Source organism: Ochlerotatus camptorhynchus, unplaced genomic scaffold (assembly GCF_037179485.1).
Source record: "Ochlerotatus camptorhynchus isolate MF236.1 unplaced genomic scaffold, CSIRO-AGI_Acam_v1.1 ptg000003l, whole genome shotgun sequence".
In the NCBI taxonomy this organism is placed as follows: Eukaryota; Metazoa; Arthropoda; class Insecta; order Diptera; family Culicidae; genus Ochlerotatus; species Ochlerotatus camptorhynchus.
In genome coordinates, this window is record NW_027040495.1 from 1,350,758 (window position 1) to 1,365,909 (window position 15,152).

At 39.3% G+C, this 15,152-nt stretch overlaps 1 protein-coding gene across 1 annotated transcript; it reads left to right on the forward strand.

Moving 5' to 3' along the window:
• LOC135709601 (trypsin-4-like) lies at positions 1-1,050 on the forward strand. Its single transcript, XM_065232016.1, has 4 exons — positions 1-59; positions 173-349; positions 432-828; positions 904-1,050. The coding sequence occupies exons 1-4, from the start codon at positions 1-3 to the stop codon at positions 1,048-1,050; spliced, it is 780 nt and encodes a 259-aa protein (XP_065088088.1).
• Positions 1,051-15,152: the final 14,102 nt, after the last annotated feature.

A 15,152-nucleotide genomic window follows, 5' to 3' on the forward strand; every position in this document is an offset into this window, starting at 1 on the left:
ATGAGTAGATTTAAATTTAATTATCAGCATTTGATGTTGTACATAATATCGGGGCTTCTGTCTGTAGGTAACAGTTAGCTCAGCATACAGGTTATCGACTATTCTAATGCAAACGTTACACGTATATATTTATGCGTGAAATCTATTGAAAAGTTTAGCGCCTTCAAACCAGCCATCAGCAGACGAATAATGGTGGATCGTACCGCATTATCAATGGCATAAATGCAGCTATAACGCAGTTTCCGTACTTGATTTCGATTCAGCGCAAGAGCGGCAGCATCAAGAGGCATATTTGCGGTGGAGCTTTCATTAGTGAAAAATGGATCCTGACAGCAGCTCATTGCCTACAGTATGGAAAATACTTGCCTTGTATTAATATTGAAATAATTTTGTTTTTCATCTGATGGCATGTTTCACGTGTACAATTCCAGAGGCGAGACAGCGACAGGTTTAGTTATTCGAGCCGAATCATCATTTCACGAGCAAGGAGGAGTATTGTTACGAGTTTCAGAAATTATTCAACATAACAAGTTCGATGTATACCTCACCAGAGATTATGATTACGGGCTAATTCGGTTGAGCCATCCTTTTGGAAGAGCCGTTCCGGCAATCTTGAAAAATGGTTCGAAGCGATTTCTACCGGGTCATCTTTGTCAGGTGATGGGTTGGGGTAGAACGACCTACTCTGAAACTAGCAAACGAGTGATGACGGTGTCAGTGCCAATTGTTAGCCAAAGCACCTGTCGATCAGCGTATGAACCGTCTGAAACCATTACCCCACGAATGATATGTGCCGGATATACTACAGGTGAGAAGGATGCATGTGAGGTACGTATGGGTGATGTTTATTCAAGCTATTATTAAGAACACTCCGCATTCGTACTTGATATTTTCCTTTTCAAGGGTGATTCCGGAGGACCTCTGATGTGTAATGGATTGTTGACGGGCATAATTTCCTGGGCAGAAGGATGCGCCATGAAAGACTATTACGGAGTGTACAGTTATGTTACCCCTGTTCGTAGTTGGATTCGAAATATAACAGGAGTTTAGTGCATTGTTAGTAGTGTTGTTATGACATACAGTTCGAATTTATAATTTTGACGAACACAAAATGTGAACAACATAACATGTGAAATAAAACATAACTCACAATTTCGATAGTGTGATTCGTTTTTTACAATGTGATGGAGCATAAAAAGCACATCGTCAATTCTGGGTGGATTTCACATTTCATAAAAAATAAGCTATGTATTTCATCCAAACTTCTCTCCACTGAGCATTCATAAGAGCACAGACAAACAGACGTAACACTTCATTGTGTATCTTCGTTCACGCATTTAATGGTTGATTTGAATATTATCAGTTCCGCGAACTACTCGCCGCAGCGCTGGCATCGGATCACTTTGACGTTTCTATACATTATATAGAGCTTTTATGCAATATTGTTTGCGAGTTAGTGAGCAAGCTTGTTTTCCGCGAGAAGCCCGAGAGATGTCATTACTGAGGTTCTATGTTTTGAGAAACTATGTTTTCAAGAAAAACTTTTCAAAGAGTTACGTCTGTTTGTCTGCGATAAGAGTCTAAAACGCTGTCCAGACTGGAGAGTTATAACATGTTATAACGGTTGTCAACTAATTGCAACACAGAAACCACCATCAAGATAGCGCTATAACATGTTATAACTCTGTAGTCTGAACGTAATATAATAGTACGTTCAGACTACAAGAGTTATAACATGTTATAGCGGTGTCTTGATGGTGGTCTCTGTGTTGCAATTATTTGACAACCGTTATAACATGTTATAACTCTCCAGCCTGAACAAGGCATGAGTCACAAACGCAAACAGGGGCTTCTTTCACAAATTTAGATAAAGGGACTTCTACAAAATTATCCTGATGGTTTACTTGGAAGAGTTTACTTAGGCTTTTATGAAAGCTCAGTGGAGATTTATTCTTCACTCATCTTTTAAAGTGCACGCATAATATGGATGAATTATTTTCAAAAACAAAAGAAGTGTTCCTAGTGAATCTATTTTTTCCCCTTCATCCATTTACCGAAATGAACTCAATGACATTTCAATGTGCTGGGACGGAATTGAAACTCGTATGACGGAATTGGAATCGAGAAGCAGTATTAGATTTTTTAACAATAACTCAACAATTTGTGACTGTGTGTCAAATCTAATGGTACGCGTGGAAATGTAAATAAATGTAGAACGCATCTTTGAAAAAATATATTACAGTTTATGTTCAAACACCTTTAGAAAAGAAGATGTAAATTACGGGTTTAGCTTAGAATATAGGAAATTAGATCCTTACCCTATGCGAAGGATTTATGCAGTTTTAATACCAATGACAATTGACACCGTGTTCAACCAAAGGTTCTTCTACTTTCTCCGCATTTCAAGCCTATTGATTTATCGCATATTAGCTTATTGCGTGCTCTCAACTAGGTGTTCTAGATGTACTTCCACAGTTATTAATTGAGAGTTTTCGATGCCTGTACCATTTATTTTTGCATTAGTATTGTTGTGTGGCAAGTATAATCTATGCCCAGGGAAGTCGAAACATTTTCCAGCGCAAAAAATTCCTAGACCGGACCGGAAATCGAACACAGCCACCTCCAGCATGGTCTTGCTTTGTAGCTGCACCTTTACCGACTGAGCTAAGGGAGGCCCCTCAACCAGAGGTTACTGAACACTTAATACTATACCAGCGTTTCTCAATCTATGGGTTGACTCACCGGTTTATATTTGTTGGCAATTCAAGGCCACTTTGACATTTTAAAGTCAGTTTGGAAAGCCCAGGCCTTTTTCACTTATTTGCGTCATTTTTGGCCTTTAGGACACAAAACTCGGTCACTACAGGATCATTTTGACGTTTTAACATAATTATGAAAGTTGTCGTTTTTAAGATTGTTGTAAGTTTCGTCAGGCCGTTTTATATATTTTAAGGTTATTTTGGTAATGCTATACACTTATAAAATTATCTCCGACTTTGCAAAAAATTTCTGTAAAAACTAGTGTAAAGATTTCTATTCAACCAAAGACAACATATCAAGAAGACTGGCAACTCTTCCATTTTCTCATACACCGCTATGAGACAGGTACAATCGCGTCATCTGTCGCTCAAAGGTAAATGCTTCGAACGAATTTGATAGCAAAGATTACATCCTCAGAAGATAGGTTTGTGTATTTGCTCATTTCTCTATGCGTTGGTTCCACCTTCGCTCAAGCGCAGCGCTACTCTATTTGTCGCTTGGATTCCGGCAAAGTTGCCAGTCTTCTTGATATGTTGTCTTTGATTCAACTTAAGCGCAACCAACGCCGACTTAACAACACTTAAACAAACCTCTTTGACAACATGATGGCACTGGCGTTGCACAACTTACACTATACACTAAGTGCCGGTAGCGCCTAGCGGCAATTTTCAACAGAAAATTTATCGACACTAGCGCCACTACTAGGGAAGTAAAGCCATTGGTCCCCGGTTCATGAGTTTATGGGGCGATAGGTAGGGTCCAGGTGTGGGAGCTGCCTCCCTGGCGTCGGTAGCATTGGTGCTCAGCACGGAAAACAAGATCGACGGTAAACAAATCAAGGAAAAAAACCTTATCAACTACAGTAAACAAAAATACATTCAAGCATGGTCATAACATAAACAACATAAAAAAATATTTATCTTATAGTCAGATACTTTTGGGTAATCAAAATGCAATCGTACTTCACGTCCACAAAAAAAAAAATGTGTGGATGTGTGACAAATGTGCTGAGTTATTCGAGTTATTCCAAGCGATCTTGTGTCAGGCCGATGATAAATCTTCTTTTTGCACGCTACCGACTGCGATTACTGAACTGCGGTCCTGAATAAAGCAAATGAACTCAAAGCCGAGGGGCACGCAATACAAATAACCGGTGCGTTGAAGTTAAAATGCAATCAAAAGTACTTAAAGTAATTAATGCGTTTTGAAGTAGTACTGACGGATATTAACATTATCTTTCCGTAATTAATGTAATTAAAAGTATTGAAAATGTAATAAATGTACTTTGATTACGAAATTTCAACTGTAATTATTGGAGTTAAAAAGTATTTAATGTTCTATAGTATTTTCTCTCTCGATGTCAGATTAAAGAAGCTGTAGAACCGCTCTCTATTCTTGATGCAAATCATCCCGCTTTTGAAGTAATTATTAGTCTCTCACTGCCTACTGAATTTGGGAGCTTCCCGGATGAACCTGGACTTGACTTTCACCACACTGATTTTGAAGAATTACTTGAAGCGCTTCGCCACACTGACGGCACATCCTTGAATCCGCTGAAGATATTGACATTGCTGTAGAGTACTTAACCATTGTGTTGAAGGGTTACTTGCTTGATTTTGTTACACTGCGCAGGCCATCTTCGAAACCTCCTTGGGGAAATACACATTTACAACGACTCAAACGTCTAAGATCCAAAGCACTCTGAACCCACTGCCAGTCTCGTTGTCCTTTTGCCAAGCAACATTTAACATAGTAACAATTATCGCACGTATAACCGTTATGTGATCGTCACCGCATTAACTGATTTGAAATCAGCTTTCGATAGAGTTGACGGCGGAATATTACTGAAACGTCTAGGAAGGAATTTGGTGTCTCTGCGGATCATTAGCTGGTTTGAATAATACCCTACACGGTGCTCCTCTGACCGTTATTATAAAAAAAATTAGTTCCATCAAAAGTGAGTATACCAATCGATTCGTTAGATCATTCTGCATCTCTGAAACAAATTTAAAAAAAAATGTAAGGCGCATTTTCGAGTTACGCCCTTTTGATGGCGTAACTGCATAAATCTCACTAAAAACAGGGAAATTCCATCACGTATTCTTATTTTACATGCACAAATCGCAACACTCGCTGTTTTTTTTAGAGAACACAAGTAGGCATTGACAAACGTTATTGACAAACGTGCCTTTAGTGAGTTGCAGCGCGCTTTGTTTTGCTTGAAATTTTATCATGGATTATCACGCAATCATTAAAAAAAAGTGTGCATTTTATGCCTTTCAAATCAAAAAAACGTTAGACCGATCTCCAGTGCAATACGTCAAGTGATTAGGGATCATTACTTAAGCGATATTGATGTTCGCGAGTGGTATTATCTGTCCTCAATATGTGCCAAGTGTCGGATTTATTGCAGCCCTGTAAATGGAAATAGCAGAAAAGTGGTCCTACATAAATACAAGTTTAACTATTCTAAGAGTACGAGAACAAATTCAAAGTGCACTTGTGAAGTTTGTGAGGCTGCCCAACTAAAGTATGGTAAAAATCTACCGGGAACAGTTCCTAGAAAGGAAAACCAACGTAATTCAAAACCGTGCAATTTAAACACTACTAAAGTCATACGCATGTGTAATACTTGTCTAACGGAAATCGGACGAGGGAAGAATCACGTTTGTACTGTCACTGAGCGTTCAGAAAGTTTAGCAAGACTTCTGAAAGAAAATAATTCTCCACCAAAGGTATCAGAAGCAGCTGTGTCAAAGTTTCTAGCCGAAAAAGTCTCAACTTCAACAGCAACTGATGTATTTCAGAATGTAGTTTTAACGTTTTATTTGATTCATACAGGTTCTGAAAACATTCGCTTATCAAATCGTCGAGGAAAACCATCCGTATTTCGAAAAGCTAATTCTACTGCATCTTTGAAAGAACGGAAACGCATGCGGACGGAAGATATGTTCAAAGTGAAGACGGAGAATAACTTGAGCATGCGGAAGGCTCTTGGTAATATTTTATTTAGGATTTGCCGAAGCTTTTGATTTGCTTATTGGTTAGTTGATATACAGGCATCATGAAAGGTTTAAAACGAGGTGGAGTGAGCTTTGAAACTAGCTTAAAAGGAAAACTTTCCAAACTGAACTCACAGCTTGGAGATTTGTTTAGTATTGTAGAGCTAGGAGAAGTAGCCAAAGGTAAAACTCAAAAAGGTACATATTTTAAAGAAATCTAAATTAAAATGCTCTTTTCTAGCTGAAAACGTCCATCTTGGTCAATGCGCTGATGTTCCAGTTATATTTTGTAATAATATACCTGAGTTGCTTCATCGAATCAAGAAAAGTAGACACGCCAGTGAGGAAGAATTTTTCATAAAGCTTGGTATCGACGGTGGAGGAGGATTTTTTAAGATCACTCTCTCTGTTGTATCCAAAACCCAAAATAATTCCGCAGATTATTTTAAAGACAGCGGCGTGAAACGCCTCCATATTTTGGCATTGGCTCCAAATCTTTCCGAAAAATAAGACCCATAAATATAGACCCATGTTCCAAATAAAGACCCATGTTCCAAAAATCGTAAAAAAATATGCTAGCTGCATTAAACCTCCGCTGGTTTTCGGCCAAGACAGCACTCCTGTTTTGCTGGTAGCCCTCCGCCTCACATCATTTCACTGTTTTGAGTGAGATTTATGCAGTTACGCCTTTAAAAGGGCGTAACTTGAAAATGTGCCCCACCATTTTGTTTTAAAAATTTGTTTCAGAGATGCAGAATGATCTAACGAATCGATTGGTATACACACTTTTGATGGAACAATTTTTTTTAATAACGGTCAGAGGAGCACCGTGCCCTACGGATCGGAACCTCACCGTTAGTATCGGATTTGAATCGTAGGAACAATTTTCAAGCTTATCTGGCGTTCCACAAGGTAGCAACCTAATCTCTTTAATAAAAAAGAAAAAAAAAAAAAAAGGGAGCAACCAGGGTCCTTTGTTATTCTCACTCTTCATCAACGAGCTTTCCCTCGTACTACCATCTGAATGCCGTGTGTTGACGTCAAAATATACATGATCATTAAAGGTATCGAGGACTGCTACGCTCTACAACTGCTGCTGAATAGTTTTGCTTATTGGTGCACCCGGAACATGCTGAAGTTGAGCATCCATGTATGTAACATTATATTGTTTCATCGCAAGCTCAACCCGATTACGTACGATTATTCAATTAATGGTCAGTCCCTAGAGCGTGTTCTTCAAGTTCGTGATCTTGGTGTCATCCTAGATTCACCGCTGACCTTCCGATCACACAATAACTTTATTATCTGTAGAGCCAACCGGCAGCTGGGATTTATGTTCAAAATATCCTGTGAATTTACCGATCTTCTCTGCCTCCGATCTCTGTACTGCCCTCTGGTGTGGTCGATTCTAGAATCCAACTCTGTAGTATGGTGCCCGTACCAGTCAACCAGGACTGATAGGATCGAAGCAATTCAGAGAAAATTTGTGAGATATGCCCTACGCCGCCTTCCGTGGCGAGATCCGTTGAACTTATCACAATATGGAAATCGATCCAGATTATTGGGACTGCAGACGCTTGAGCAGAGACGGATGATGCCCAAGCGGTGTTTGTTGCTAAAATTCTCACAGGAGAAATTGACGCACCGGAGATACTAGGTCAATTTAACCTTTACGTTCCTGAACGATTGCTTCGCCAACGAAACTTTTTGCTGCTTGAGCCTCGGAACTCCTTGTACGGCCTTTCCTGTCAGCTTTATGTCGGCTAGGTTCAACGAAGTCTACATCCTGTTCGACTTCAACTCTACTATAGCAACATTTAAGCGTAAACTGACTGAATTGCATTAATGGATCGTTACTGTGAAAGTTGAGTAATATTCCATTGCTCCTAAATTGTAATGATTATGTTACCTGTATCTTTTTTTCCTCGATTCACCACTGCCGATGAGGATTGCTTCGGATTAAGGATGTCCAATGGAGCTGACTGAATTATAAGTTTTTATGTTTTGACTAAAGTTGATATTTGAAGCCATGATTACTTTATGTTATGTGCTTGTTTTGTAATGTTTGTACTGTATTGTAAAAAGATGTGGGGTTTTTACGCCAGTTAAATAGGCTTTTCCCCACCACATTCATTAAGACGACAAAAAGTCAGATGTATAAATAAATGAATAAATAAGTAAACAAATAAATAAATAAATAAATAAATGAATGAATAAGTAGGATTTTTCGAAGGATTTTTACTTAGGTCAACATCAAACATTCACATGTTCTGTATTCTTCATGATTTCGTAAGGTATTTCTGAGATTCGCTTTTCAGGAGAAGGGGTTTACGACTCATGACATAACATTTATGTTGATATATGTCTTTTTTACACGAGAGATATGTACCGTGTAAAATAATCGCGTTACTTGAAAAATCGTCGAAAAACACCACGTTTTAAAAAAATCTTTGTTAACGAAAATTTGAATTTTATTGCCAATCAACTGCAATGTATTGACTGCCTGATCAACTGTACCGTAGAGAGTTACCTGTGTTTAGACTTCCACAGTTAACGGCGCCGGTGGTGTAGTGGTAAGCGTGATTACCTCTCACCCCAGCAGGCCTGGGTTCAATCCTAGTTGGCGCCGCCAGGATGTTTTGAGGCATAACATCTCTGATCACGCCTTCCTTCGGATGGGAGTAAAGCCGTTGGTCCCCGGTTCATGAGTTGATGGGTCGATAGGTAGGGTCCAGGTGTGGGAGCTGCCTTCCTGGCACGTCGGTAGCATTGGTGCTCAGCACGGAAAACAAGATCGACGGAAAAAACCAACAAAAGGAAAAAAAATAGACTTCCACAGTTATTAATTGAGAACTTTCGATGCCAACACAAATGCATAAATTTTTATATTGTGTGGCGATTGTGTTGTATACGGTAACCCCTCCATATATGCAGTGGGTGTCTTTAATGGCTTTGAAATCAATTAATAACTAATTATCTTGAAGTCTAATAAAAAAGTGGTCTTGAGCAAAGTTGTAGCTGATAACATTTCCCACACACTAAGATTTTTTTACAGGAGTCAGTATTTTTTTTACTGGGTTTTGGAATTGCTGAAAAAGTCGGTAAAAATTCAAATGACCGTTATCCGTAAGGAATCAATGCAATCGACCAATTTTATTTTCTATCATTAAATGGGGTTAACAGAACTAAGTATGTACAAGTTCAGAACAAATGTTCTCATTAATAAATTTTCCACAGATTTTTAAACTTTTACCGAACAGTTCCGCAATTCAAAAACTCGGTAAAACCGTACTGACTCGATTAGTGTGCAGCTAGCCAGCTTTTTCGTAAATCATTATGGTGAAGTGCTAGGACCGTTGAGAATAAAAAGTTCACTTTCCCAATAGTAATTCCCATATAAATTTCGAATAATCAGTTAAATTGACTGCAACAGTATAAGTTCGCATCCAAATAAACTAAAATTTTAGGAGAATGATCAGGGCCAGACTTAGAATTGATTGAGCCTGGTGGAGCTAATCGATGTTTTGAACAACCCTATTGAATACATTCTGGTAGAATGTGTCATTTAAATAACAAAATCTTCATAATGACAATACTCAATTCATTGTGTTCAGAGACTTTATCTTTTAATTGGTCAATAACCGTAAGAAAATTATGTGTACAACAAAAAGAGAATCAAATTTAGAAATTCTAGCAAATTCAACCGCACCGATAAATCAATATAATATTATACTGCCGTTATGCGCATAAGAGTCCCACGAAGGATTGCATAGAACACGGGACAGTTATGCGTATAACGGCAGGATATTATTGTCTAAGTATTAAAAACATAATCACCGAAGAAAAAGCGACTTATTGTAGACTCGATATTATTATTATAATACTCGATACCACGATATAGAAGGCAGCGATAAGTTATTTAGTAAGCTATGCATTCAAAATACATAATTTTACTTTTGTCTCTCTGATTCCTATTCGTTTTGTACTATCGAAGAGATTACACCGGCTCCTATTCGCAAAAAGATCTCATGGAAGTAATAATAAGCCTTGGCTTAAATTTGCAGTTGCTATCTTCCCATCAGTTGCAGGACCACTGCAATCGGCTTAAAATCGTAATTACAATTCACAATTCTCCGTATACTTTTCACACACTTGTTCCAGTTCAGCTGCAGTCACATCATTCACACCCCGGTTAAGGAGGAGCAGAGTTACTGGAGTCCTTTTTGATTGGGTCGTATGTAACAAATGTAAACAAATTGACATTTTAATGCTTCCAGACACTACTCTGCTTACTCTTACTGTTACTGTAGGCAAAATTTGCACCCACTACCTCATTTCTGTTACATTTTATCGTCAAAAAACTATTCGTCGTATGTGCCAACTGACCAAAACATAGCTCAATTTCACATACGACACCTAACTTCTATGGGGGTGTCAATCGTCGTATGTAACAAATTTGACAGAAGCTTAAAAACTGTACATAAGACCTGTTGTTTTTTTCCTAATAAAAGTGCAAATTTTGCAAATATTCAATGTTAGGCGGTTGTGGGTGGTCTATAAAATGATAACTACGTTTTTTGTGAATAATTACTCATAATAATACATTTTTAAACCGCTAAAAAGCGCATGGTCGAATGTAAAACAGGGCTTGCAAAAGGTCGTATAATATTGATTGGATAAAAAACGTTAGATTTTCAACAGAAACGCTATCAATACCTTACTGAGTTGATAGCAACACTCCTGAGATGTTAGTTAATGGGAATTTTGAAAGAATTATCCTTCTCATTGAAAATAGAAACAACACCTCGTCTCTCTAATTGACATAAATGACATACGACCCAATCAAAAAGGACTCCAGAGTTCTCCTACTAAAGCTATCGTTGCTTTCCCCACTGGTTCCACCATAACCAACCAAAGTAAGTAAAGAGCGAGCGATATAGAGCAGACGTCTGAGCCGGTTCAACGAGTGGGCACTTGTTCGCTCGAATAGCACTTTTTGCTCACGTCAAGCTACGCCTTTCATCACACTTTCAAGCGTGGTTGCTTCGGTTGATGGTGGGCTTTTACACTTTGCTCAACAGTTTCTCTCCTCCTGGTAGAAAAACCAAGAGATGGAATTAAAAAAATATTCGTCTAACAAGGTTTGGTGAGCTTTTTTTCTCGTTTCCATGAAAGGACGGAGAACCCCTACTCTTATGTTACAGGGAAGCGTTCGACCGAAGCATAATGTTTGGCTCTAGTGAAACTGCGATGGCGTGAAAAATGCGTAATGTGCAAAGTTTGAAGCTGAATGTTTTTACCTTTAACGATTGAAGATAAATAATAATTAGCTAAATATTGGATTTGATTTTTTATGCGTGCTTTTTTAGATTGGAAATTAAAGAATCAAGAAAGTATATTCAGTTCATACTCGAATGAGGCCTATTTTTATTATTGAGTTTTGGCACTTCTTAGCAAAATTGCAGAGAAACTTTACCTAACCCGAGCTGTCTTTATGCCAAGGGAGTTAGCCTCTGTGGATCTCATTTGCCGAATTATTTGCTCTGGTTAGTTCATAAAATATTGCAGGGTGAAGGTTCCAAGAATCACTGCTTTCTGAATTTATTATTATTTTTATTATTATAAAGTTTAAGTACTTCTCAGAAGAAAAAATTGGTGGGGTTGTGTACAAGACACGACCGCAGGGTTGACGTAGACTACGTTAAGCTGTGTAGTGAAATTCTCGTGCATTTTTTCGAGATATTGATTTAAAATACAGTAGAAGTAACCTATGATTTCGGTCCTATGTACATATTTTGGATTTCCTACTCAGTACAACCAACAATCAATACGAAACTAACGATTTTAAATTGGCTCACTACTTTAGTAGCCTATTGGCCCCAAGCAAACGATTAACGTACCCTATTCTAGTTGAAATTCTATTATTACACTATGTTTGTTTTGATTCGCTATGACAGATAACATCAGGGGTGTGTGGATTCATGCAGAACATGCAGGGGTGAGTGAAATAGCTTGGGACTGCTTGGGACCGTTGTTCTGGTACTGAGTGAGCCAAAAATAATAATGATTTTCTTCGGGACCCAGTGGTCTTAGAGTTACCTCTATGGTACAACCATAGAGGTAACTCTAAGACTAGAAGGTCCCGAAATAACGTGCTCAACTTTTTGGCTCAGCTCTGGTACTCTCTTCGGTCCCAAGCTAATCGATTCACCCCTCGAAACATAGGAAAAACCAATAACCCCTCATTTTATCTGTCAAACTTTCATAGCGAATCAAAACAAACATTGCGTAGTACTAGAATTTCGACTAGAATAAGGTACGTTAATCGTTTGCTTGGGACCAATAGGCTACTAAAGTGGTGAGCCAATTTAAAATCGTTAGTTTCATATTGATTGTTGGTTAAATTCAGGACCTCAGAAAAATGCGAATACATATTCTATTACATTTGGTTCCTAAATTACAATCAGATATGAGTTTGGCTTTCTTCAGGTAATTCATTGAAGCGTTCAACAATGACCGTCATGATGGCTGATATTCCTTATCACTTCAAGATTTTTAGGACACAAATCTTGGACGGTTGTGATATCACTCATGAAATTGAAACTCCTTGTGTACTGGACTGCAACAAACGTGAAGTTCCAGTTTCTTTGTTATAAGTTTTGTGAGACCTGATATCTGTACTCTTGCAATGTTTATATGGTAATGAGATTGATCCGCAGCGATTCAACTTCAATACTCTAAAAATAAATGCACACACAAAATCGGAGTGCACAATTTTGCATAAATGTTATGCAATATTTCATAGTTGATCGAGATGATATCAATTAGCCATGAATCCCTCCAATAAGTTCTCGGTACATCTTTTATCTACCGGTTGAACAAATAAAAAAAAATACTGAGGCTGTGTTCCATTTGGAAAATTTTCACTTAGATTTGACACTTCGAAAATAAATTAAGATGTTCGAAAATCCCTCTGTTGTACATCGGACGATTTTCGAGAAAGCGTCTGTCAAATTGATTCCTCGTCTGTCAGAAATAAGTCTGTTGGAATAGCAGGTTTATTTGAAAATTTTCCATCTGTCAAATTTAAGTAAAAATTCACCAAATGGAACACAGCCTTAATAACTTGAGCACAGAATCGTTTCTTGTTGTGTTTGTCGTATTAGATGCTAGATAAAAACTTCTTTTATCGATATGTGTGCTGAAAATACCTGGGCCGAGTGGATTCATGGAGAAAATTGACGAAGAGAATCTTGTCAGTGTTACTTAGGACCTAATGCAATGTTCAACTTGAATTAATCATTTCTTCCGACCACTTTCCACAGAGATGGCCTGTTCCGCTGGTAGGAAGTGATAATAATCCCCATATAGAGAGAAGTGGGAATAATTCGCTTTCGGTGCATATTCAGTTCAAAAAAAGTGAACGACAATTTAAAGAAATCATTGTTAAACAAGCTACAACTAAAAAAAAACGATTTTTCCCCATACAGTTTTACTTGCGTTACTACCAGTCCCCAGAGAGCCAACAAATTAAAATTTGAAAGAGAAAATTTGCTCTCACGACCTCAATATCTCAACATGCCATGTATTTTGATGACACTCAATTTGTCATTTTCCTTTCACAGATTACAAAATAGAGTACCTGACACTACAAAGCATGTCTGGTACCTCTATATACGCATTTACTTTAACATTTGAAGTCCCTCCTTTTTTACATATTCTCCGCAAAAGATACTTTCTGCCCCGCCCCATTCATAACAATTGGCAGGAAATTCGTGAGGAGTGAGTTATTTTGAGTGCAGAATGTGTAAAAAAGGAGGGACTTCGAATATTAATCTAAATGGATATATAGAGGTGCTCATCCGCAGAGAAGAGATCGGGATTGGCGTTTTGTGCTGGTGGTTGTCTCCAGAATCCAGGGGGGATGGAGAGCTTTGTCCAGCTGAGGCAGCAGATGTTTCTTGGCGGGGGCCGGATTTCACCCGTGGTTTTGCTTGACCGTGTTGCGTAGCAGGAAGCGGCGGGAAAACCTCCAGTCTGAATGCCGGCGTATTGTCCTTCTTTCGTCCTGGTTGATTTCTTGTGGACGCCTGCTTTCGGATCCGTTTGAAATCTTCGCGTTTGGGGCACTGTTTGTCGGACCCTTGATGAGCGCCATTACAGTTGGCGCATTTGGCCGTTTCCGACTCGTCCACAACACACTCGGAGAAGATATGGTTTTGGGCGCATTTGCCACAGCGCGGCTTGACGAAGCAGTTTCGGGTGCCGTGCCCGAAATTCAGGCAACGTTGACACTGGGTGACGCCGTGACGGCCACCACGGTATGGCTCCCATCGGACAATGATGGAATTGATGGAGCGGATAGCCTTCAACGCATTGAGCGTCACCGTTCCCTTCTGGAAATGCACCAGGAAAAGACAATCCGGATACCTCTTGACGTTCTCGTCTCTCCTTGTCATTCGGAAGACGGCAGTTGGGGCCAGCTTGTAGCGGTTCTTGATTTCCGCTTCAATCAACTTCGGGTCAAAATTCGGTAGACCCCTGATGACGACCTTGAATGGTTTCTCGCCGGGAATGTCGTGGGTGAAAAATTCCACCTTGGTAGTCCTCAGGTGGGCAACGACCAAGTCATACTCCGCTTTCGTACGGAGCATAACCTTGGTGCCGACTCTGCCCAACTTGAATTCGGCTTTAACGCCCAGCGACGCCAGATCTGCGATGAGATCGTTATGATGGGAATTTTTTACTACCAACGGAGGTAGTTTTACTTTTGCCGTGCTTGTGTCGGCAACGTCACCGAAATCTCCGACATCACTGCCGTTTGTCGCAGTGGCATCGTCGCGAGAAATCGTGCAACCGGACTGGCTCCGATTCTTCTTCCTCTTCTTGCTGCGCTTTCCTTTTGCAGCTGGCTGGGTATGCCCATCAATGGGAAGAACAGCAAACCTGTTCAATGTGGGCACACCGGAGCTTCCTTCACCGGGGTTCTGGTCCTTCACCGGGCTTCGCGAGCGATGCTTCCCCATTTCGGGGCACACACACACGCACAACAGACCACGAACGAGAGAGCGCGAACATTAACTTAAAAACTTTCCGAACAACTCAAGAGAGTGAGATCTAACCGAACTAAACTGCTTCACGTTCAAGCAGAGAATTATGACACTACAAAACATGTCTGGTACCTCTATATACGCATTTACTTTAACATTTGAAGTCCCTCCTTTTTTACATATTCTCCGCAAAAGATACTTTCTGCCCCGCCCCATTCATAAAAATTACCTGGAAATTCTGTGAGGGGTGAGCTATTTGTGTGCAGAATGTGTCAAAAATGAGGGACTTCGAATATTAATCTAAATGGATATATAGAGGTGCCAGACATGTTTTGCACTG

Excerpts from the sequence above, each read along its gene's own strand:
- LOC135709601 (XM_065232016.1), top strand. The coding sequence starts at position 1 with ATGAGTAGATTTAAATTTAATTATCAGCATTTGATGTTGTACATAATA. Across the intron at positions 60-172 it reads TACATAATATCGGGGCTTCT|CCATCAGCAGACGAATAATG; the intron begins GTCTGTAGGTAA and ends CCTTCAAACCAG. Across the intron at positions 829-903 it reads GTGAGAAGGATGCATGTGAG|GGTGATTCCGGAGGACCTCT; the intron begins GTACGTATGGGT and ends TTCCTTTTCAAG.